General features: G+C 51.2%; 1 protein-coding gene across 1 annotated transcript; it reads left to right on the top strand.

Annotated features, from left to right (window-relative positions):
• Positions 1 to 828: 828 nt before the first annotated feature.
• On the top strand, positions 829 to 25348 carry MPP1 (MAGUK p55 scaffold protein 1). Its single transcript, XM_049766675.1, has 12 exons — positions 829 to 1078; positions 13444 to 13581; positions 13718 to 13796; positions 14698 to 14783; positions 17030 to 17098; positions 19412 to 19608; positions 20227 to 20333; positions 22511 to 22591; positions 22994 to 23074; positions 24136 to 24338; positions 24426 to 24500; positions 24827 to 25348. Exons 1-12 carry the CDS (start codon positions 977 to 979, stop codon positions 25001 to 25003), a joined length of 1395 nt encoding a protein of 464 aa, XP_049622632.1. The 5' UTR covers positions 829 to 976; the 3' UTR covers positions 25004 to 25348.
• Positions 25349 to 25782: the final 434 nt, after the last annotated feature.

Here is a 25782-nt window from a genome sequence, read left to right as displayed (position 1 = left end):
TGGGTGGGGTTTGAGCTGCCAGAGGCAAAGTGAAATAAGTCCAAGAATTCTCAAATGGTAGATGCTTGGATTCAACTTAGGTGGGGAAGATAAAGAAAACAAAGGCACAAACAGCGGGAGACGTGATAACAGATCACAGATTCTTGTACTGGGGGTCGGAGTTCAGGGAGAAATGAAGACTGTGGTGGCAATCCTCGCATTGTTTCCAATGCAAGACACGTTTCCAATTGCACCACGGCCTGTCTGAAATGCATAGAATGCTGGCAGCCACAATCACTGCTAGGATGTTTTTTGTTTGTTTTGTTTGGGGACCACACCCAGTGGTGCTCTGAAGTTTCTCCTGGCTCTGAGGCTCAGAACTCACTTCTGGGGAACTCGGGAGATCACATAGGATGCCCAGGATTAAATTCTGGTGGATCGTGTGCAAGACCAGCACCCATCCTCCTCTCCGTGCTATGGCTCCGGCCCCTAGCAAAGTGCCTTTGGAAGCTTCCTGTGGAGGAATTGGTGTTGAAACCAACATCATATGCCTGAAAGTGCTTCGTGAGGAACTTTGCCATTTCCCCAAAGCCCTAAGATGAAAAACCATGCCTTACAAAACCTTTCTCAAAATCATGGCTTCTATGGCTTTAGGGATGCAGACAGAAGAAAGGGCCCGGGAGTAGCCGGAGTCCGTAGCACACGCAAAGGACCCGGTACCCGCGTGCACAGTCTGCCTGGGGCCATATTCGCTAGGTCGGGGCGCGCCTGGGTTTCTGGGTCGAGCTCCTGGGGCTGGAGGAGAGGGGCGGGCAGGGGCGGGCCGGAGTTTGGCTCCGCCCCGGCCGCCCTGCGAGCTGCCTGCGGGTTGGTGACGGGCCCAGCCTCGCTGAACCCGCCGCTCCTGCTGCCTGCGCCGCCGCCCCGCAGGCCCTGGCCCTCGAGCTCCGGACTCTGCCCATCAGGCTTCCTGCCGCCTGCGCCCCGCTGCGGCCCGATGACGCTAAAGGCGAGCGAGGGCGACGGCGGGGGCAGCATGCGCACTGCGCTCTCCGACCTCTACCTGGAGCACTTGCTGCAGAAGCGCAGCCGGCCCGAGGTGAGGGAGGCGGCGCGGCCCAAGGCTGGGAACGGGCGGGACTTGGCGCCAGGCCGTCCGCCCCTCTGCGGCGCCGCCCCGGCCGCCTGCCTGCCCGTGGGTGGAGGCCGCAGGGGCCCGAAGGGCTAGGGGAGGTTTGGGGCGCGGGGGTGCGGGGACCCTGGTGCCCTTTCCGGCGGGAACGCCGAGGCCTGGCCCGGGGAGAGCGCTGGCGAGGGGCAAGGCAAGTTCTGGGTGCCCAGAGGAAGTGGGGATGGCAGGACTGGAAGCAAGCAGCCCCAGAGACTGGGTTCCTTAGATGGGCTCGTGGGAAGTGCCCGGGACCCCCGAGGGGCGACGGCGGTGACGCTCGCCCACAGCGGGAGCTGCCTGTCTGGAGTTCCGCTTGGGCCTCCGCACTGCCATCATGGTCGCCCGGTGCTGGGGGTCCACATGACAAGGGTCATCCCGGGTCCCTGGGCGGAGCTCCTGCGGGGTGAAGTCGGGCTCCCAGCTGCACCCCTCCAGCTGGAGGCCCGGGAGGGGAGATGAGAACGCCAGGCAATCCTTTTTTCCTAGAAGGTGCTTGCCCTACTAGCTCTTGGGCACTGCAGCCTCAGCATTTGCACTTCCAAATCCTCATCCACAGTTTTCGGGAATGTTGGCCAAATTCACCAAGTACTGCACCAGGCAGAGTGTGCTCTGTGAGAGCGGCAAGACAGCCCAGCTCCCCCCGCCCGCCCCCCCCCACACCTTCCTGTGCCCCTCACACAGTCTCACACCTGTCTGTGTCCTGGGGCTGAAGGCCCCAACCTGGGCTGATGTTGCAAGGCAGGGTGGCTGTTTGGGGAAGACACCCACCGCTCATGAGTGCAAATGGGAAGTCAGGCAGCAGAGTGTGCACCAGGAAGGAATCAGAGTGGAAAACAATCTGGGGTGTCCAGTGTTACTGTGCCCCACAGTGAGTCCACTGTCAGAACCTTTACTTCTTCCCAAAATGTCTTTATGAACTGTATTGTAGGCAGTTTTTCTTGAGGTATAAGTCTCAGTGGCATGCAAATATATGCAGTTTAATGAAATTTGACCAGTGCCTACAATGATGTAAGTATCCACAAAAGTTGTGGTCTAGAACATTTACGTCTTCCAGAAAGTTCCCTTCTGGCCCTCCCCCAGACATCCTGTGAAGGAATCTGCCTTTGTTCCAGGCAGTCGTACCAGAGGAGACCCACAATTTGTGGCCTTTTTCTATGCTCCTGTCAGCACACCATGGGAGTGGTAGTAGACATAAGCCTTTTCTAAGAGGGTACACCCAGCCATGGTCGGGGATTACTTCTGGTTCTGTTCTCAGGGACCACTCCTGGTGCTGCTCAGGGGGACCCTTTGGGATGGAGCCTGGTCCATTCATGTGCAAGTCAAGTGCCCTTCCCTACTGTCTTATCTCTCCAGCCCAGATGTGGAGAGGCCCTTCTTTCTACCACTGCTCTGTGGGCACAGTCTCAGGTGAACAGCAATTTGTGTGGGCTGTGTTTGCTCTTTTGGTTTTGGGAGACATAGATGCTGCTCATTTACTCCTGGCTCTACACTCAGGAATCACTCTTAGTCAACTTGGGGAGCCATATGAGATACCAAGGATATAATCCGAGTTGTTCCCCAAGTTGGTCAAGAGTGATTCCTGAGGGTAGAGCCAGTATAAAATTCTTAAAGGATTCGCAAAAGGAGGAAGATAAGAATTTGCTAATTCCTGGAGAGAAATAGGGTCCATAATACAGGCACTTGCTCACACATGGATATCTGGGATGTCCTCGACACCATAAGGTCCTCATGCCTTGCCAGGAGTGATCCCTAAGTACAGGGCCAGGAGAAGGCCCTGAGCACCATTGATGGTGGTGGCGGGAGGTTGCTTCAAAACTAACAAAAAGAGGTAAAGGCAAGAACAAAACCCTCTGCCAAGGTGGACATTGGTGGGCAGGAGACTGTCCATGTGACTGTCTGGGGTGGCTCTACCCCAGCTGCCACTTCCTTGTGCCCTGTCGACAACTCTGGACTCTGCCTTTTACTGGCCAGGCTTGGGCACTCTGTGACTTTGCTTTCTCTAGAGCACGGAGCAGCTCAGAGGGTAGCAGGTATGTGGATCTTGCTTTCAACTACCCCAGGACCCTTCACGCCTCCCAAAGGGCTGCCTGTCCATCTCTGCCCCAAACCAGGGAGTGCTGTGTGAGGTGCTTATGTTGCATGGATTTGGTGGAAGCAGTCAGGAGCTTTTTTTTCTCAAGGTGCTGGGCCTGGGGAAAGGATGGGCTGCGGATGACAAATTCATTCGTGAACTGAGTAACTGAGTAACTATCTTACGGTGATTCCATTCCCACTTTTATTCACTAAGAAAATAAAATTCAAGGAAAGGAGCTGAGGCTCCTCCCAGGTTTACCTGCCAAGTATAGGCCCTATGATGCCATGCAAGTTTTGCCATGCCTGAAGTGGTGTCATGTCTCCCATGGACTGCTTAGCCCTCTCGTGGGGAAAGGCACTGTAGGAACTCTCTTTGCCTTCTTCATGGCACACTCATACATGCTCTTACCCTGGGTTTTTGTCTGCTGTTGGCACCGAAACTGCTTCTTCCCCATGACTTGGAGATTCACTGGGTCCAAGTGGAAAAGGAATGTTAAGGAGTGTCTGCCTGTGGGACAGACTTGGTGTTGTTGATGACCTGCCTGCTCCCCACAGGCCCCGTGCTCTGCCAAGAAGGAAATGAGGTGCAGAGGCAGGGACAAGGGCTGAATTTTCTGAACACACTTTGGAGCAGCCACAATGACTGTCCATCACAGCTCAAATCTGGCTGGGCCAGATTGTTGTCATCTGTCCGAAAAAGAACTCTCCTCCAGGCTTGGACCTGATTGCTTCCTTTGAAGAAGGACTTTCCCTTTTGCAATTTTCTTTTCAGGGAAGGACAGCATGGTAGACTTTCCTTTCTTGCCATAAAAGTCTTTTGGTTTTAATCCTTTTCCTGCTGTCCCTGGATCTGCTGGCCTGACCCTTTACCTTCCAGGGCCTTGAGGACTTTGTTTTTCAGACCAGAGAAGCTGGTCACTAAACATTTCAGATTTGACTTCTCTTATGTCTGATTTAGAGAAGATTGGTGTTCTTCTCTGGTAGTAAATTAGATGTGGTCAAGCACAGTGCTTCCCAATCAATCACTTATCTAATCTTAACACTCTTGAGGGTAATAATTCCTGGTTGGGCAACTAAGGGTCCCTGACCCCACCCACAGTGTGACCACTGAAACTTTCAGAGAGGCTGCCAGTAGCTCTAGACCTACCAAGATCAAGTCACTTGACAGTTCAGTGCTGGAGACTCCCCACCTCTCTGCAACCATGTGTGTTGCTTAAACCAAGGAGTAAAGCCTCTTGAGAGTTCAAGGAATAAGGCTGCCCCAGTGTTATCATTGGCACCACACATGGTGCTCTGAACCAGCACCAAAAAGAGTCCCCAATAACCACTAAATGTAGCTCCAAGCCCCCAAAACCAAAGAAATCCCTATGGATTGTAGGATGGCAAAAATGAAGTGAGTTTTTCAACTTCAGGCTGGTTGTACCATGAAAATGCATTCAGGGTTGGAGACAGGAAGGAGCAGTCCAGATTAGAGAACCAGAAAACCTTTGAGGCATGCTGCTTGCTTTCCTGGTTTCTCACTTTCTTTTCTTCTCTGTTGATCCTGCTTTGTGTCTTTGGCTGTAAGAGGGCACACATCAGCATCATGGACTGTATTGTGTTACCAGGGCTGTGTCCACAAAACTTACATGAAGAAAACCTGGCCTGAGGGCACGCGAGTACCCACAGAGCACAAGCAGGGTAAGGTATGGAGCCTTCTGTCACTGGCTCTGCACTGAGCAGAGCACCAGGAAGCAGAGCACCCTAGCCAGCTATGACCTTGCCTAGAGTTCCCTGTGGACCTGCCATGAACACTGCCCCCAGGGTGTGCTGTGCTCAAGGGAGCACACCCTGGGACCGCCCTGGGGGCGGACACCTCATGCCCTTTAACCTCCAACACCTCCAAATAGTGATGATACAACAGGGGTAGGTGGGGTTGGCATGAAAGGCATTGTCCACAAGATCCAGGCTTTTGTGTGCAGGTTCTGGCTTAGCAACTTGGCTCGTGCTGCGCGGTGAGGAGCCACAGTGTTTCCTGTGTGTCCTAGTAGGCGGAAAAGCAGGTAAGACACTTTGCAGAAGCATCTTTGGAGGGTTGGCTGGGTCTCTGTCTTTTAGCAGGCTACAGGCTGCAGTCAGCTGAGTACCTGAAAATCCCAAGCTCCTGCCAGCCCCTCTAGGTGCTGGCTAGACAATGCAACTCAGCTCTCTCTCATGCCTCACATGGGTTGTTCTTAGCACCACTCCTGCTTTGCCCCCCAAGTGCCCTGGGCTCTTACCCCAGCGGAGAGTGAACTCTTCCTTATGCCACCACTGTGCCACCTCGGCTGGGCGGTCCTCCGCACCATGTGGAAGCAGTTGGCCCACAGCCTGACAGTAGGCTGAACAAATGTTTGTTCTTTCCTACGCGCACTGTTCACTGTCACTTGCTCTCCACTGATTGCTTGGCGCCAGGCTCTCTGCTCTCCTCACCCCTCTCACCCATCCCCTGCCGAGCATGTTTTTCATCTTTTATTTCCAACTTCCTCTGAGCGCCTGCTTCTGCCCTTTGAACCATGCCTGGCTTGCCGCAGATGTTTCCTCCAGGGGTCTGTGAGCTTTGCCATTCCGGACGGCTGGGTTAAAGGCCGGGTGTCTGGGATCCCAGTGTGACCATGCACGGCCCTTTCCTCCCCACTCTGGTGTACCCCACCCAACTGCACCCCCGACCTACTTCACTGCACCCTTCCTCTGCCTTGATGTCAGGTCAGCACTGGGCCACAGAGGCTGTTCATGGGCTTCCTCTCATTGCTGTGCTTGGATCTATGAGCCAGCCTGTGGGGACACACAACAGAACTGAGCCCATCAGTGTGACACATCTGGGCTCTACCAGGCAGGAGTCAGGGTGCAAGCCTGCTAGGTGGCAAGTGAATGGGTGAACAACTGCTTGGTTTAGAAGGCAGCTGTGTTCCCCTTCCCAGCTCAGCAATGTCTCTCATTGACTGTGGAACTTCCTGCCTGTGCCTTACCATTGGCTTTGTCAAGTTGCAGCATAGAGACCAAAACTTGCTGACGCTGGCTGGGAGATGGACCGTTGGGGCTGCCTTTTCTGAGTGCCGTTCCTATGGGCTCCATGAAACAACAAGGGTTCCTCACCATTCATGGAGAGAGGGCAAAGTCACTATATACCATCTCCAGAGTGACCTTGCATAGGCATCAGAGGTGGAGATTTGGCCTGGCCCAGGGTCGCAAGCACTGAAACTACAGATTAGTGAAACTTCTATTCTCTTTGGCTCCTGAAAATAGCCTGGAGGAGGCCCCTAAATGACCAACTTTTCATCTAGTCTACCCACACACTGAATGCAGGCATCCCCTTTGTTGTGTCTGAGTTTGAGTGTGCTTGTGTGAGGGATTTGAGTCTGAGTGTAACTGTGAGAGTTGGTGTGTGTGTGAATGTGTTTGAGCATATGTTTGTGTGTTGTGTGAGTCTCTGTGACTCCATGATCATATTTGTGGGTGTGTACAGTATCTATCTACGCAACCCTGCCTCTCGTGAGACAGGAGTGCTGAGCAGCGGACCACAATGGGGAGGAGATGGAGCAGCAGGGCCTCCATTTCTGAGCTGACTGGAAGTTACCCTGAAGATAGCCTTGGGGGAGGGCTGATGGACCAGTCTGGGTTTCAGGAAGGGGGCCGGGCTCAGGAACATATTTGAAGAGGAGAAAAAATGCTTTTGCTTTGGAGGTCTTTCTTCAGTTCACATTTGGAAGTTTTGTGGGGGTTTTCCTTAGTCATCATTTGAACTTCTGGTTGAGTGTGATAGTGACTCAGTCATGGCCAAGGGGACAAGGCGGGTAAGAACACTGGAAAGACCTATCTCGGGGAAAACAACTCTTGAACTCTTCTGGCTGGAATGTTCAGCCTCTGGAAATCTTTGCTGAGTCCTTGATTTAAAGGCTGACGCGTAAAAAGCAATCTTGGTAATAAAGCTGAGTAAGAAGAATATGTGGTAAGGGCAGAGCCATAAATTGTTCTAGGTCCACAATCTTGGACTCTCTAATCTGTCTCATGTGGAACATTGGGCCTATAAACTCAGGTGACCGTCATAAGTGCTTGATCCATGGCCCATTACAGCACACCATAAAGCAGTCAGGCCCAGCTGCCTGGACTATATGTTTCCTGTGGCTGTTCTCCTTACCTACACATGACACTTGTCCATGGGAGTTGCTGATAAACATACAGAGTTCCTTCTTGCCCTTGCCTCTGGCTTTCTCAGCCCTGGCATATGAGTGAGAATGAAGAAGGGCTTTGTAAGTCCTGCTCAAGGAAATTTCTGAGTCATTTCTGTGTTGGGAGGGTCATACCTGATGATGCTCAGAGATTAGTCTTGGCTCTATGCTCTGGAATCAATCCTGGAGGGGTCTGATGGACCATATTGGGTATCAGGAATCAAACTTGAGTCAGTTGCAGGCAAGGAAAGCGCCTTCCACAGCAGAGTATCTCTGGCCCCTGAGCTGTCATTCATGCTTGAAGGTCAGATGTGTGGCAAAGGGCTTCTTTCTCTGTTGGTTGCTTTGGCTTGGTTTGGGGGCTACATCTAGTGGAGTTCAGATCTTACTCCTGCCTCTGCTTGAAGGGATCACTCTTGCCAGAATTGGGGGACCATTTGTAGTGCCGGTCACCAAACTGAAGTTGGTCATGTGTAAGGTCAGTGCCATAGCCATTGTACAATCTCTCTGGTTCAGGAAGTATACACAGTAAGCTGCAGTTCATTAATACAGAGATTATGGCACTTGCCTGCAGCTGGCCCTCAATTTTTAATTTATTATTATTAATTTAGTTTATATTTGTTTTGGGGACCACATGTGGTAGTACTCAGGTCTTAACTCCTCACTCTGTGCTCATGGATCACTCCTGGTGGGATCAGGAAACCCTTGGGGTGCTGGGGATTGAACTCAGGTCAACTGTATGCCAGTCACTTGCCTTATCTGTTATGTTGACTCTGTTCCACAGCCCTGTGTTTGATCCCAAATACCTCCAGGAGAGCCAGAAATAAACCCAGAACACTACTGAGTGTTGGCCCTGAAAACCAACAAACAGAACTCCAAAAGGGAAAACTACAAACAGGGCAGATAATTTATTGGAGAACAAGAATTCTTGTTTTCAAGTCAAGGCCGCTTTTCTGGTGGCTTCCTATGCGCCCCAAGAGCCTTTGCTTAGCTGCTGTCTGGGGTGCTCTCTGCATAGGGAGCTTTGGGGGTGAAGATCCACCTTTGTTTTCCCAGGAATATCCTAAACACTGTCACTGGCAGTGAGGTGCAGTTTACCCATCCTCGTGCCTGCACTCAGTGCTTTCCCCACATGGGTCATGCTGCCTGGCAGGGTTAGAATATGCCTTTCTCTCTGGCTCTCCTTTCATCTGCCGTCTCAAAAGCCAGCTGTGTCTGTTCTCACAAGACTGTTTCCCAACCTGGGGGGCTTTGTGGCAGGGTTTGGAGAGCCCTGGGTGCACCACTGGGCTCTTGTTTGGTTCATCAGCATTGTCCTCATGGCTTGGCTCCTCACCTTTCTGCTGTTCACAGAATGAGAATTTCCCCAATTGAAAGGAGCCACGATTTTCTTCAGGCTCTTCCATTTTCAGGAATAAGCATCATTTTGCCTGAAATCCTGGTGATTTTTCTCCTAGTCTTCTGAAAATTTTGGGTTTTTATGCTTTGTGGTTTAATTTTTGGAAGGTTCAGAAGTTTAGTGGAAAGAAGAGGAGAAAGGGAAAGGAACTCCCCATGTGGGGAGAAACTTAGCACAGGACTTAAGTTCTGTGGTTCATTTTTAAGGAGTAAAGTTGTATCTGAGTTCTTTTTGCTTATGCAAGTGCAAGTGGCGGCCCCCGCATGATAGGAAGGGTCACCTTTCCTCCTTTGAAGGGCTTCCTTGTCAGAGTGCTCTTGGCCTGTCTGCCACTGTTTCTGGACTTTGGTCGCTGCTTTGATGTATGTCTCTGCTCTGTCCTGTGTCCTGTAACTGAACTGGACTGAGTCTTGACAGCATCAGTGGTTTCCAAAGACAGTCTCCCTTTGAATGGCTTCTTCCAGCCAGGAGCCAGTATATTTCTATCATATGTGTTCTTTTTACTAACTCAAGAGCTTTCTGTGCTTGAAGCCAGATGTGTGTGAGCATCATGGTATTCCGGGGGCATGAGCAACGTGGAGCATGTGTGCATGTGCCCAAGTTGCACAGCTGGGCTCCAAATAGAGAATACCGAGGAGACAGACTACACAGCACCTGCTTCTAAACCCCAACTGTGGGAGAAGAACAGAATTCAGGTCCATTCCCTGGCCACTGTGGCTGTGTCGGTGACTTCAGTTACATATTGTTCTTCCTACACTTCCTCAGGCTGTGGACGCAGCATCCTTTTCCTGCCAATCATTGGTCACAGCACTGCCTTGCATCCTGTCTCCTGCAGCCCTTGGCATCTAGCAACCAGTGTTTCTAACATTTTTATAACTGGCTGCGGATCTGACATCTGTCCTCACTTGTCACATCCAGGTCCCTGGAGGTCTTGAGGCCAGCAGGGAAGCAACCCAAGGACTCCTTTTTTACCTCTTCAGCACAGGGCTGGGTGTTCCCGGACAGACGTGCACCAGCCTGGCACTCCCTCTTCCTGCCCTCCAGTGGAGCTGGCAGCCTGATGCAGGCACAAGCCCTTGTTTCTTCTCCTGCTGCAGGGCCTCTAGAGGGCGCTTCCAGCACATTTCCAGCACGTTCCCCTGGGCTCCTCAAACTTCTGTGGAGCTTCCAGAAAGTGACTGAAATCTCTCAGCCACATTGACTTCCTTCCTACTGTGTGCATTTTCCTCTAAGTTCCACACCTGGTGTGGCTAGGCAACTGGCTGCTTGGAGACCCTCAGGGCCACACCTGGGCTATTGGGAGGGGCAAGCAGGGTGTTGCAACTCAGAGCCCCTGCACATGCCAGGATGTGCCCCACTCCTTTATAACCTACCCCTTTGTACCCTGTATTTGACCCTGTGGTCTTCGTTTTTCTATGAGCTTGTATCCTCAAGTACTGCTTGCCAGTTTTGTTTTTTTTGTTTTTTGTTTTTTTTGGTTTTTGGGTCACACCTGGCAGTGATCGGGGTTTTACTCCTGGCTCGATGCTCAGAAATCGCCCTGGTAGGCACAGGGAACCCTGTGAGATGCCGGGATTCGAACCACCGTCTTTCTGCATGAAAGGCAAACGCCTTACCTCCATGCTATCTCTCCAACCCCGCTTGCCAGTTTTTGTTTCAGTACTATACCCAGCTGTGTTCAAGGCTTCCACTTGGCTCTGTGCTCTGGGATCCATTATGACAGTGCTCAGAGACCCTATGCGATTCTGAGGAGCAAACTCAGGTTGGCTGTGTGCAAGGCAAGTGCCCTCCCTGGTGTCCTATTTTCCTGGCCCTAACCACAATGACTTAGGAAATTTCTCCCCTTCATTGTGCCAGGAGATCTTGGAGGAATCCTAGCCTTCCTTTGCCAGAAGGAAAGGAAGGCAATGTGGAGCAGACAGGAGAATATTTCTAGATATTTCTCTCACAATTCCTTATCCACTGGGGCATTGCAGAGCTCTCAGGCTGAGGGTGCACACTTGCTCCCCAACATCAGCTTGAGAAGTCCCATCTCATTGTCTATGTCTGCGAGTGCCACATGTTTTGTGGCCAACAAGAGGGTTTCAGTCTCAACTCTGAGTTTCTCACAGAGCACTTGCTCTGCCACATGAGCCAAGGTTCCTGGCATCTTCCATAGAGGCTGCAAAAGCTGTGGCATTAGACTATTCTTGGAAGAGCTCTGCCACGTGATGGGGTCATGTGACCTCCCAGGGCAGTAGTTTCTCTTACCCCCCACAGCATGACTCCCAGAATGCTGTCTGAGACTTGACACCTACATGCCTCTCCCCAGACCTCCCTGTCTCTGGGAAGCTCGCCTTGTTCTCTTCAGATCAGCATTTCCCCCAGTGGGTGGTTCTACCCTCCCAGGGTTGAACTGGAATAATTCAGGGGGCAAGTGTAGCCTTGAGACCAATGGAAGCACATACTTTCTGCTTGTTCACTTAAAGAACATAGGTTTCTGGAGGAATCAATTGAATTTTGTCTGCACAGGGGGTGGGCAGTAGGTCATATTAGTTTGGGGACATCTGTGCTAGGCCTTGGGTCAGGCCTCTGGAAAGGAACAAGATGGGTGTGGAGATCGAAGTAGATGAGTAGACATGGTATAATGTCAGCCACTAGGTGGCGTCCATGAACATCCTGGGACAATGACGTACGTACCCAGGTGAGTTCCATGTGGGTCACCCCCAGGTATAGCTGCAGTTCTTGTACCCAGATACCAAGTGGAGTCCTCCCTTGACCCTTTCTTCTCCAGCTACCCATGTTGCCTCTAGGAAAGATAGTCTGAGGTTTCCACTTGGACTTTCCCACTGTGTAGGTTCTTTGCCCCAGCTATGGGTCACCTTAGAAGACTTGCTCTGAAGGCTGCCGTGGCTCCTCATGCTCGAGGAAAGTTCTGGGGCCACAGTACCACACTCCCCAGGAGGCTTTGGGTGACAGTTGACATTTGGTTGGCATGTGGACAGTCTCCCTGCTGTTCAGAGTGTTATTCTTGGCCATCCTGAATGGCTTTATACCAGGGGTCTCAAACTCAATTTACCTGGGGGTCTCAGGAGGCAAAGTCGGGGTGAGGCAGGGCCACATAAGGGATTTTGCTTACCGAATATTCGCAATAAAAATCGCATTAGTAGAAAAAATCGCATTAAACATTTGCATACCCCGAACGGAACTGCTTGGGGTATGCGAATGTTTAATGCGATTTTTTCTTACTAATGCGATTTTTATTGCGATTATTTGGTAAGCGAATAACCGTGAATACTGCGATATTTAAAGGCCGGCCGCGGGCCACAAAATGTTGTACGGAGGTCTGCAAATGGCCCGCAGGCCGCAAGTTTGAGACCCCTGCTTTATACAGTGAGCAGATGTCCCCCTTGCCTTCCCTTTGCTATTGCCACATCCAGGGTTCACACACTGAATTGTGCTGCTCACAGTGCGGGCACCCTATTGGGGAGCACACTTGAGGCCTCATGTGTGGTCAGAGGCTCTTCCATGGGGCTGCATGCCTGGTCCCTGAGCACATGTTCTCTCCCTTCCTTTCGGCCACACAGTTTCGTCTGTTCCATGGCGCCGAGGCAATCAGATTTTTTTCTCAAACTTGCTTGCTCCAAGCACTTGATACTCTATGGGGGACTGGTTTGGCATATAGAGGAGGCCAGGTTAAAGCAATGGAGACTTAGGGGCTGTGTTTCCCACCAAATATATAATGTGGGAGTTGGCCCTTTATCAGTGGCAGTTGTCCTCTTTTCTTATGTTCAAGATTGGGGTGCTAATCACTAGTTTTTTATCATGGACCCCAATGCTCCAGTCCTGATAGATATTCTTTGTATCTTTGTTTTGGTTTTGGTTTGGAGGTCACACCTGGGAGTGCTCAAAGCTTACTCCTGACTCTACTCTTGCTCAGGGATCACTCCTGGTTCAGGGTACTCTAGGTAGTGCCAGCTAATGAACACTAGCTGACCATATGCAAGACCACCTCTCCCAATCTTTGCTGTAAGGGTTGCCCCTTCCCAGAAGTCCCTGGGCTCTGATTTGTGCTGGCAGTCAGAAATCTGTGCTCTGGAGCACTGGCACTACAGTGTAGGGGAAGGCATTTGCTTTGCACACAGCTGACTGGGTTCAATCCCCAGTATCCCATATGGTTCTCTGAGCCTACCAGGAGTGATTCCTAAGTAAAGAGCCAGAGAAGCGGGGCCGGTGAGGTGGTGCTAGAGGTAAGGTGTCTGCTTTGCAAGCGCTAGCCAAGGAAGGACCACGGTTTGATCCCCTGGTGTACCATATACTCCGCCCAAGCCAAGGGTAATTTCTGAGTGCTTAGCCAGGAGTAACCCTTGAGCATCAAACGGGTGTGGACCAAAAAAAAAAAAGAGCTAGAGAAGCCCCCGAGCATTGCCGGGTGTGGCCCCAAAACCAAAAAGAAAAATAAAAAATGAAACCTGTGCTGTGGGATACAGGTGGCCAGCAGGGGCTGCAGGAAAGTCTGTGCTGTGTGTTTGTAAGGTGACAGAGATGCAGCCTTGTCCCAAGAGAGAGGGTGCTGAGGAAGGAGATGTATCCTTTTAGAAGGAACGACTGACTGGCAGAAACCACTCATGTTGCTGCTCTGTTGTCCCCAACAGGCTGTGTCGCACCAGTTGAATGCTGTGACTGAGGACATGTACACCAACGGATCTGCTGCCCCAGGGGGCCCAGGCCAGACCAAAGACATGCGGAAGGTGCGACTCATCCAGTTCGAGAAGGTCACCGAGGAGCCTATGGTAATACCTTGTTGCAGCCTTGCCCACTGCTTCACCTTCGTGCTCAGCTGCAGCCCCCTGAGAGCAGGCGACCTTCAGAGAAAACTGAACTGTGGGCAGGCTTAGCCACTCTGACTGTGCACTGCCTCTGTTGCAGGGAATCACCCTGAAGCTGAATGACAAGCAGTCATGCACTGTGGCGCGGATTCTACATGGTGGCATGATCCACCGACAAGGTAAAGGGCTAGGTCCTGGCACCGTCAACCAGCAGTGCTCCCCTTTCTGGGCACTGGTGAGAGACAAAAAGCTTCTAGTCTACCAGTGTGCTTCTTGTGTGCATACCAACACACTCTGTGCCTAGAAGTGGCCGTTTGCGGGGCCGACGAGGTGGCGCTAGAGGTAAGGTGTCTGCCTTGCAAGCGCTAGCCAAGGAAAGCTCGCGACCGCGGTTCGATCCCCTGGCATCCCATATGGTCCCCCCAAGCCAGGGGCAATTTCTGAGCGCTTAGCCAGGAGTAACCCCTGAGCATCAAATGGGTGTGGCCCGAAAAACCAAAAAAAAAAAGAAGTGGCCGTTTGCAAAGATTAGGTGAGATCTTAGGAGGACTTGCTCCATGCCACCACCTTGCCTCATTACAAGCTCTGTTTCCTTCGTGTTAAGGCGGCTACTATTTTTAGGTCATCACTTAGGTCAGTGTTGAGACAACAGGAGTGTTCATGAAAGTCCAATGCTCTGGGGGCAACTGATGAGCATTGTATTTGTCACTGCTTCATGCCACACTAAGCCCTATCTGGGACTCCTCAGGTGGCAAGTTTTCACAGCTCAAAAAGAGGTTCTGCTGCCTGAATCATTCCAACCCTTTAAGTTGGAGGGGTGCAGAGAGAGCTTAAAGAGCTGAGTGCCTGCTCTGGGAGCACTAAGCGTAGGGTCACCCCAGGTAGAGCTCAAAAACTGCTCAGTGGTTCAACACCCATTGTTTGTGGGTCAGGCCCTGGGTTCCATCCCCAGCATCAAAAAACTAAGCCCAGAGACTTACTTATTTCCTGAGTGGTCCTTTGCTTCCCAGCTCACACTTCTGTGCTGGGGTGTCTTCACTTACATGGCTCATATTCAATCATTTCTCCATCTTGTGACAGGGTCACTTCATGTGGGGGATGAGATCCTGGAGATTAATGGCACGAATGTGACCAACCACTCAGTGGACCAGCTACAAAAGGCTATGGTGGGTATTGCCGAGCCCCTTTTTCAGGGAAAGCATCACAGCGCCTGAGGGGCCTGATTGCCCTCCTTTACTGTGTGCCATGAGTGACCATTTTCAGCTTCCCCAAGGAAAGGCTCAAGCAAGCCAGAGTACCCAGAGTGTCTGTCTGAGTGGCCATGAGGTGTCAACAGGCCCTTATCCCCAAGGAGGTGTGTGTGTTAATTGCTCTCAACACCTCTGTAGTGACAGCAAAGACTCCATGCTGCAGACCATCTTTCCCTGGCCCATAGCTCCAGCACTGGCCCCACAGTTAAGCTGCCAGTTCCCTGGGGCTGTGCTTGTGCCCTGATTCTTGGCTCGCTTAAAGGGTTCTGGTCAGGGGACCGAAGCCATATATAGCGGGAAAAGCACTGGCCTTGCATGTGACCAACCCGAATTTGATCTCCAGCACCCCATATGAGTACTGTCAGGAGTAATTCCTGAGCATAGAACTAGGAGTAAACCCTGAGTACCGCCAGGTGTGGCCCCAAACTAACCAAACAACCCAAAAAGCAAAGACTTCAGGTCACACAAAGGGCCATTACTTATAATTCAGAAGAGAAAGCTGGAAATATGCCAGAGGCGACAGAAGAAATCATCAGGTGTGGTTCCACAGAAGGCCCTGTAGCAGGACTGTGAATGCACCAGTGAGCCCCTATGGTGGCTCGCTCCCACCGGCACAGCCTGAAGTGTGCTGTTTGCTCCATTGCTCATGTGGCCATTTCCAGAACGGGTCACAGAACCCTCCTGCATTTAACATGGCCTCCTGGACACCACAGACTGTGGCTTGGACCCACCCAACCCTGCTATAGCCGCTCATCCGGGCCCTTTACCCTCCTGTAGAAGTTCAAGCTCCCTTGCCTTCCACAGGTCTCCAATCTGTTTCCCATTGTTTCTTTCTTCCTGTCAGTTTGGGTTTCATCTTCCCTCTTATTTATTGTTCTTCTCATTTGATTTAATTTAATTTAATTTGATTTAATTTAATTGGGGGCACACCTGGCAGTCTTCAGGGATCACTCCTGGTTTGACACTCGGGACAGACAATATGGGGTTACAGGGGTCCAACCCAGGTCCAACCCAGGTCAGCTGCATGTTAGGCATACACCCTACCCATTGTACTATTGCTCTGGCCCCCTTTCTTTTTTTTTTTAAAAAAAAAGTTCTTTTTTCTGTGTTTTAATTCTTCTGTTTCTTCCCACCACTACCCTCTTTGGTTGCAGGGATGGTGTTTGGGGCCACACCTGGCTGTAGTCAGGGCTTAATCCTGGCTCTGTGCTCAAGACTGACCCCTGGTGTTACTCGAGAGACCATACTCGACACAAAGGTTGGCCACATAGGAGGCCAGCACTTTAGCTGCTAACCTGTCTTTCCTGGCCTTTCCCATTTCCTAAAGCAGGAGCTGGAGTTGATAGGACACTGCTGAAGTCAAGTAGCAGTAGCATATTGCCCCATTTATGAGATTTCCAAGGAAAGTGAACAGGCAAGAGCTTGGGGAAAATATTTTGAAGCTACTTACTAAAGGGCCTCACCAGATGGTTCCACATCTGTACTTTGTATTGTATTTTAGAAAACTGAAACTGCAAAGATGTAAGGCTGTGGGTTCACTTGGGCCTGCTGAAGCAGATAACAGGGGCTGTAGGAGCATTGCTGGGGAAGAAGTGGGAAGGATGGACTCTTGGAGCAGTGCCCAGAAGTCTGTCAACCAGGTGATGGAAAACTGCCTAGGAAACAGCCACCAAGGGTGTCAGAGACTCCCCAGATAAATGGAGGGGCAGAGTGGGGACCACACCTAAGGTCAGTGAAGTACAGAAATATGGATACTTCTGGAGAAAGAGCTCAACTCGCTGGAGTACATGAATAGAAGTGAGTGTCCTACTTTAAATCTTCGAGACCTCATGGGCCCCAAGCATGGCTTGGTGGGAGTTCAAATAAAACACATTTTTAAATTATAAATATAAAGCATCAGGGAATCACCTAATAGGAATAAGTTGGTGTGTGGGTCTCGTGTGTTCATCATTGTGGGGAAAAGGCTCTAATTTAGGGCAGCTGGGAACCTCGTGGCTCAAGCACAGAGTCATGGGGTGTAAGCAAGAACATTCACTGTTGTTCCAAGTCTCCATGTTGGAATTTGAGGAGAAAAGACTTTGAGGGTGAAGTGGCTTTTTGAACCCCCCACATCAACTAAGTTTGCTTTCCTGCCCATTTTCTTTCTCCTTGCTTTTCAACAGAAAGAAACCAAAGGGATCATCTCATTGAAAGTCATTCCTAGTCTGCAGAACCGGCTTCCTGCTCTGCAGGTACGTGGCAGCCTTTGCTCTGTTATGATTTGGGCAGGAGGGAAATGCAGTGGGTACTAACTATGAAAGAATGCCCTGTCCTTCCAGGTATCAGGGAATGCCAAATAAGATACGTGAGCAGTAGGAATTTTCAGCAGGTATTTGGAATCTTTCAGGTATTTCTAGAAGAACCCAGTGCTGGGCGAGTCGCCATGTCAGCTGCCTGGCTTGGAGAGGCTCTGGGTCTCTCTGCATAATACTTCAGCCAAGGATTCAGTGTTCAGGCTGGTGATGTTGGGCTATGGGGCTACACTTGGGGGATCATGTTGTAGTGGGGATAAACTCAGATTCTGGCACATGCCCTTTGCTGCTCTCTGAGCTCTTTCCTTGGCTTGTTTTTATTTTATTTCTTTTTTTAAAAAATTTTTTTATGAATTTTGAGCCATTCCTGGCAATCCTCAGAGATTACTCTTGGCTCTTGCACTTAGGGATTACTCCTGAAGGTGATTGGGAGACCCTATGGGATACCAGGGCTCAAACCTGGTTTGGCCACATATCACTCCAGCCTCCCTGTTTCCTTTCGTTTTTTTTGTTTTTTGTTTTGGGGCCACACCCAGTGTCACTCGGGGGTTACTCCTGGCTATGCACTCAGAGATCGCTCCTGGCTATGGCAAGCCAGGGGATCGAACTGCAGTTCGTCCTAGGTCAGACACATGCAAGGCAAATGCTACACAAACTCTCTGGCCCCTTCCTGTTTCCTTTCTTAGTGAATTTAGGAAGCACACTTTTGGGGACCTTCGTGTGGCCCAGCACACCAGGGTACCAGCGAGAGTATCCAGCAAGCGCACAGCAAATGCCTGGCCTAAGGCCCAGGTGGCTATTATAGGCCCAGCCTGAATTTTAACCCTTTGTGAGCTTGACTCAAGGAAGCTGACATGGGTGAGGCTGCAGGTCTTAAGACACGTGTTTGGTATGTTTGAACCCCTCAGAGGCCCCTTCATCCTACTGGCACTGGCTGACCTTTCACATAGCTGTTAGCCTCCTTGCTGAGAGCAAGATGGCTTTCAGGGGTCCCCTGGACTTCCTTTTCCTCAGGCGTTGTTGCCCTTTGCTCTTCTCTGGCTGCCCTTCCTGAGACCAGGCCCTTGTCAAGGTTTGCAGGGATGTTGGTGTCTGCACTGTCAGGCAAGTCCTTTGACCTGTGTCCACTGCCTGTTTCCTTTGTTCCCGAGGCTGTTCAGTGGGCCAGGAAGCGCCTTGTTTCCCAGATTCCCTTTGAATTAGTGGGGCTAGTTTTTGCTCTAAGTGTGCATTTGGACACAAGTGGAGAGAAGGTTTTGAAAAATGGGGTATGTTCCTTCATAGCTTCTCCATCATGACTACTTTTTAGTTGGGTGTTGGGAAGTGGTGGTTTTGAGGGATTTGCTGGCCATTATACTGCTATGGTTGGTCTGAGTCCTGTTGCCAATGGTTCTTCTCTAGAAGTCCACCTGGAGACGGGGTTGGATTTTATGCATCATTAAGGAACCAGTAATGATCTGGGGAGCCTCCCAGCTGTTTTCTTCCACTTGTTTCTGTTCTTCCTTTTCTTGGTATTGTATTGGTAATCTTCCCTTTCTCCAGTAGGAAATTCACATCATTTCTTGTAGTCTTTGGTTTTCTGTGCAGGAATAAATGTTGATTTTTAAATGCCAGCCTTACTTAGGGATTGTGCTCATTTTGGAAAATTTTATCTCTCAGTCTGGCCATAGTGTGTACAGGTGTGAAGGATAAAATCGTTGTGGTTATGCAGGATAGAGTTGGTAGAGGGCCACACCGCTCCTATTCCTGCTTCTGGAGTTTGAGACCATTGCAGTAGTCCAATGTTGTCAAGAATGTGGCAGGGCATATCTTCTTTCTGCCTGGGAACTATGGGTATAAAAGTGGCCTGGAGGGTCCAGGGTGGCAACATTTTCACACTTCGGGTGCACTGATGATGCCTGACATTCATTCAAGACGGTCACAGCACCCTAGAAGTGTGCCATGGTGGCTGCTTTGTTCTCAAATCTGTTAACCCTGGCCTTAGCTCACTATGATTGGTTATTGTTATTGATTGTCACTGCTGTCATTGTTACTATCATTGCTTTGGTTGGGGGAGTCTTTCTAGTGCCAGGGATCAAACCATGAGCCCTTTAGCTTCTTCAGTTTCCTCCCACCCTGGTCCTACTGTTGTTGTTATGGTGAGACCCACACCCACGGATGCTAAGTGGTTGTATGATGCCAGGGATTGGGCCCCAAGTGCTGGAAGATGCACTGGGCTCTTTTGCCCCAGTGGACTCGTTGCCTTCTTCACAGATGTTCATGCGGGCACAGTTTGACTATGACCCCAAGAAGGACAACCTAATCCCCTGCAAGGAGGCGGGGCTGAAGTTCATGACTGGGGACATCATCCAGATCATCAACAAGGATGATAGCAACTGGTGGCAGGGGCTGGTGGAGGGCTCATCGGCCGAGTCGGCGGGACTAATCCCCTCTCCTGAGCTGCAGGAGTGGTGAGCTGTTCTGGTGGGCTGGGCATGTGTGTGAGCTCCAGTGTTCAGAGCCACCTGGGTTCACGGGCTCTCAGCACAGCTTTAAGTCACACCATCCTCCAGTGGGCGCAGAATCATGCACTCTGCATTGGTGATCACTGGCAGGGCCATCCCAAAAGCCAGAAGTGTTCGTTCAGGGCCAGGTGCAGTCAGAACTGGACTGGAGGTACCATACAGGGCTGATGGAACTTGCCTGGCACAGCATGTGGGTCCCATTCTTCACATCCCATATGGTCCTCTTAGCCCCACCAGAAGTAATCCCTGAGCCCAGAGCCAGGTTTAACCCCTGAACACTGCCAAGTGAAGCCCAAAGACCCCAAAGCAAATCAAACCAAGATAACTGGGTGCACGAGGCTAAGAGTGTGTGCCATGAAGACAGCCTGTAGCACTGTAGCCAGAAGGGGACACAGGGCTGCAGCACATCAGGGACCTGAGGCAGGACCATATAGGGCACACCAATAGCATCACGCTACTTGTGGTGGGGTCTGGGTCTGTTGTGAGGAACTGCATACAAAGAGAGGGGTGCCTGCCTTGTGCCCTCTATGTGGCTGCTGAAGGCTGACTTAGCCCTTTCCACAGGCGAGTGGCGAGTGTGACACAGTCTGCTCCCAGTGAGTCACCGAGCTGCAGCCCCTTCGGAAAGAAGAAGAAGTATAAAGACAAGTACCTGGCCAAGCACAGCTTGAGTAAGTGCCTGAGAGCTTGCCCGCTGTCTTCACCTTCCACCCTAGCTCAGGGCTCTGGCCTTACTATGCTATGGCTACCAGAGTGGTCAACTGTAGGACTGAGCAGTCTGGGGGCCCTCACACCTCCCCTGGTTCACCTCCCAGGCAGCACATCAGTGGGCTCAAGCTGCTGGCCCTCATACCCAATGGTGCCATTAAGCTGATGTGCATTCCCTCCAGCAAGTTGGAAGAGGACCCACAAGGGTGCCAGAGCAGTGCCTCCTTGGCCTGTCTCTGGTCACAGTGGTCATACCTGCAGCACGTGGGCCAGAAGAGATCCTGCCTCTCCTCTGCTGTTGTGGGAACAAAGATGGAAAAGGCCGAGCATCAGTGACTGACTTACCCTCCTACCCCTTGAAGGTTTCTCTCTGCCTCATTCACTTCTTTTTGTTTTTGGTTTTTTTGGACCACACCTGGTGACGCTCAGGGGTTACTACTGGCTATGTGCTCAGAAATTGCTCCTAGCTTGAGGGACTATATGGGAAGCCGGGGGATTGAACTGTGGTCCATCCTAGGCTAGCACTGACAAGGCAGATGCCTTACCACTCTGTGTCCTGCCTTATTCACTTCTGTCCAACAAATGAATACCACCACTTCCTGACATTTCTCTCCACTGCATATGACATGCTTTTTTCTATTTGTGGCCCATGGTATCTGTTGGCCACACTCATTTATTTCCACATCTTGGCTACTATAAACAGTGTTGCAGAAAACATGGAGGTGCCTCAAGCTTGGAAAAGAGTATTTGGGGAGCCAGAGAGACTCAATGGGCTGGAATGTGAGCTTTGTGAGCAAGAACCCTACTTTGGTCCCTGTCACCACATGGTCCCCCACTGGTGGGAGGGAACTCCTTTCCACAGAGTGGGAAGTAGCACCCAAGAACTGCCAGATGTGGTGGTCCCAAGAAAACCAAGACATAGAATTCATATTTTGGTTTAGGAGTCACACCCAGAAATGCTCAGGGCTTACTTCTGGTATGTTCTGCTCAAGAAACCATATGGGGGTCTGAAGCAACAGCACAACAGTAGGGCGCTTGCCTTGCACATGGCTGATCCGAGACAGACCCGGGTTCAATTTCCAGCATTACATATGGTCCTTTGAGCCTGCCAGGAGCAATTTCTGAGCATAGAGCCAGGAATAACCCCTGACTGCTGCTGGGGATGACCCCAAAACCAAAAAAAAAAACTTATGGACTGTCAGGCATTGAACCCAGGTCAAATGTGTACAAAGCCAGAGCTAAGAGGCCAGAGAGATAGCATAGCAGTAGGGTGTTTACCTTGCATGCAGCTGACCCAGGAGGGACACGGTTCAATTCCCGGCATTCCATATGGTTCCCCAGCCTGCCAGGGCCGATTTCTGAGTGCAGAAACTAGGAGGGACCCCTGAGTGCCTCTGGGTGTGGCCCAAAACCCAACCAACCAATCAATCATAAAGTTAAAAAAAAAGGCGAGAGCTATGACTCCAGCCCATATAATTAGCTTTCATTAAATCAATAAAATGATGTCTTCATAGATTTCAGATAAATGTCTAGAAGTGCTACTGGGTGGTCATCAGGCAGTTTGAGTCCTAATGTTTTGTAGGACCCCCCAAGACCTTTTCAATTGCCTGGCCAATTGGCAGGTTGTCTCCTGCCATTTTGGCTGGTGTGCTGACAGTGTAGCAGTTCTCCGACAACTAGTTTGGTGCCACCACCCTAGAGATCAAAAACATTTGGGCTGAGTTACTGAAATGTGTTGAAATTGTCTTGAGAGGGCCAAATAGCATGCTTTGGGGGGCTGGAGCAAGAAAGCAATAGGATTGGAAATAGAAACTGAGAGAAAATATGAAAATGGTTGGCTCAAAGGCAGAGACTCTGAGGACTTCCAAATGAGGAAATGTTGAGTCTGAAGAACTGATTCAGAGTCCCTCTGCATTCAGGGAAGGGGCTATGGAGAGCGGGCAAGACTATAGGGCCAGGTGGTGTAGCTTCTGTTACTGTCCAGCAGGCCCTCTGGGCACAGTTAGGTCAGCTGTGCTTTGCTTTGTTGCCAACTAGAGTTTTTCCTAAGTGAAATGGGGTTGTGTGGCCCTGTGGTGGCTCCAAAGCACTTGAGGCTGCTATCCATATCCTTAGTCCTGCTTTGCTTTCCTGTCTCCAGTTTTTGACCAGTTGGACGTGGTTTCCTACGAGGAAGTTGTCCGCCTTCCTGCATTCAAGAGGAAGACTCTGGTGCTGATAGGTAATGCTTCACCATTTCTGTGTCCTGCCTCCTGAGCACCCAGTCTGGAGCTACCTTCCACTGAAGGGGATGAACCCTTCGTTTGAGTTGGAGCTTGGTCCTGAGCAGGCTGGCAAAGACTCTTTCAGATGCTTTGTGAAAGTCCTCTATTGGCAGTGGGGTAGTGGATGGGGGCAAACCCCATATCTGGGCTCTTTGGCATCCCAGTGCCTTCCTGTGAGCAGAAACACCAGGTGCCTTGGGGAATGGTGTTAGAGAATCCATGACACCCCAGAAAACCTGATCTTTGCCATCAGAGATGTCATGTGGTGGAATGCGGTCTCCCCAGGGCAAGAGACAGACCCCCCCACCATGATGGGGGGCCATCTGGCTTCTTTTCCAAGTTCCTCTTTCCCTCTGTAGGAGCCAGTGGTGTGGGGCGCAGCCACATTAAGAATGCTCTGATCCGCCAGAACCCTGACAAGTTTGTGTATCCTGCCCCATGTAAGTAGCCCTGGGGTTCCAAAGAAAAGCAGGGACAAGTGTTTGGGATCGGGGTTCACTTTGTAGCCTTTGACGATAAAAACCAAATGAACACCGAGAAAGGAGTAAGGCATTTAGTCAGCCCTAATCTTACCTTAGTCTGCCCTGATCTTACCTAAGTGTGGCCCCCAAACCAAAATCAGTTTGAACAAACCCCACAATTGGGCCTCCAAACAGCCAGCAAGTAAGACACTTGTCTCGCATGCGGCAGACCCAGTTTCAGCCCCAAACACCGCCAGGTATGGCTCCCAAATCTAGGGTAGCTTGGCAAATTCTGTTGCCTTTGGCATTATGACAAGGTGTCCACCCTTGCTGTCGGGCCCACACATAGCTGAGGAAGGAGCCAAGCCCCTTGGTGTCATAGTTCTGTGGCTCTGTATCTGTGAGATCATGTAGGGCTAGGGAATGAGTCCAGCGCTTGGCAGGAGACACTAGAGCACAGGCTCCACCATCCCCTATAAACAGGGAGTGCCCCTGGCCAGTGGCATCCGAGGTTCCTGTTGCCTCCTGGATGGTCCAGCACCCACTGGGATATCCCCTTTGGGAAATACTGCTAATACTGCTTCACCTGACAGCTACGTCTCAGGTGCCCTGTTCCCTTGGAGCTGGAAGTGCAGAGCAAATGGCTGTGCCACCAGACACCTCCCCAGAGAATCTCCAAATCTGCTTCCTTTCCTGCCGCTTCTCCTTGTGGGCCTTATAGGCTCATGCTAGTGACTTAGTTTTGAACCCTTGTCCCCCTTGGAAGATCCTGGGGACCCATGGCTAAGAACCCTTGCTATAACTAAATGCAGTCCTGGTGGCCCTCTAAACAGTGGGGAGCAGGGTGAGGAACTGCCTGTGTCACATGTGGCTCATGTGTTATGTGTGCTAGCGACCAGGTTCGCAAGCGTGGAGGACCTGGTCCTGGGCTGAGGGTAGTGTCCGCTCCTGGGAGGGAGTAGGTGTCACTGGTGGCTTAGGGCACCATTCAGGTTCCTTGAGGGGACAGCCTCCATAAGCTCCTGGCCCATCCTGTTCAGATACCACACGGCCACCCAAGAAGGGCGAGGAGGATGGGAAGGACTATCACTTTATCTCGACCGAGGAGATGACACGGAGCATTTCGGCCAATGAATTCTTGGAGTTCGGCAGCTACCAAGGCAACATGTTCGGCACCAAATTTGCCACGGTGCTCCAGATCCATGAACAGGGCCAGATCGCCATCCTGGATGTGGAGCCTCAGGTGCCAGGAGTGGGCAGGGCAGGCTTGCCCACTGGGTAAGACTGTAGGCACAGGGCCCCAGCTGAGCAGCTCTCTTCTTCCCTCTAGACCCTGAAGATGGTACGCACAGCTGAACTCTCTCCTTTCATAGTGTTCATTGCCCCCACCGACCAAGGCACTCAGGTAGGCAAAAGGGTAGGGATTTGTTATGGGCAACTAGCTCCCAGGAGCAGAGTGGGTGACCGCGCACCTATAAGGCAGGCCGAGCAAGCCCAGTCAGCCCAGAGGCTGAGGGGAGGGAGGGGCAGTTAGCCCTGCTTTACCATTGCTGATTCCTGGGTGAGAAATTACAAGACTACATGGCAAGTGGGAGCTGGGAGAGGAATCCCAGGACTAGTAGAGGAAGAGAGCTCAGCCCTGCAGACTCCAGCACTCAGGCAGGCACAGGTGTGGACTTGCCCAGCCCTCATTCTATGGACAACCATGGCCTCCACACCCTCTCTCCACAGACGGAAAGCCTGCAGCGGCTGCAAAAGGATTCGGAGGCCGTCCGCAGCCAGTACGCACATTACTTTGACCTGTCGCTGGTCAACAACGGCGTGGATGAAACCCTGACCAGAGTGCAGGAGGCCTTTGAGAAGGCATGCACTTCCCCACAGTGGGTGCCCGTCTCCTGGGTGTACTGAGTTTGAGTTGGGTGAGCCCCAGGGCTCCTCCACCCCCCTCGCTTCAGCTAGTTCTCCACCAGCCACCTGCTCTCTGCACCTCTCAGTAGACCAGCCTCTTGCGTGGCCTCCAGAAGGGCTCGCCCTGCTTTTCCTTGGCCGTGGAGCCTATTGAGATTCCACAGGAGCACCAGCCAGGTGCCCAGGGAGGAAAAGCAGGATTCTCCAAAGCCTTCACTCCTTCACCTGCAACTCACCGGGTGTTCCCTTTCCTCTGTGAAAGCCTTTGAACTTTCCAAAATGCTGCGCTATTATGACATCTGCTCCAGAGCAATAAAGTTGCTGTTGAAATGCCTGGGTCACTTACCCCTGAGTTTTCAGGACATATGTCCAGCTGGCTCCAGAACTACACATAGCCCTCACTTGAGCAACCACATGTAGATACCCTGGGCGAGACCTTACACATCAGGGGCACAAGCACTTTTCTGAGGCACTGTTCCCATTCATGCTCCTTCGCTGACTCAGTTCACCTAGACTAGGTGAGACTCCTCAGATGTACTAGATTCTCAGGTCCCCCAGGTTATAGGCCTAACAAAGCATTTGCTGCTTGCAGAGCCCTTCAAGATTAGAGTGTTGGCTTCACTGACCATCAGCAAACTCAGCAGGAATACTTAAAAAACTGCAGTTAATTTTATTAAGTAGAAATGACAACTCTTCTCCCAGTAACAGTTTCTTCCTTTCAGACTGGATTTGGGGGGATGACACCAACAGCCCCACAGAGGCAGGTGCACCAGGGTGCT

Source organism: Suncus etruscus, chromosome X, assembly GCF_024139225.1.
Source record: "Suncus etruscus isolate mSunEtr1 chromosome X, mSunEtr1.pri.cur, whole genome shotgun sequence".
Taxonomy (NCBI): domain Eukaryota; kingdom Metazoa; phylum Chordata; class Mammalia; order Eulipotyphla; family Soricidae; genus Suncus; species Suncus etruscus.
Note: the sequence above shows the minus strand (reverse complement) of the source record. Positions and strands in the feature narration are given on the sequence as shown.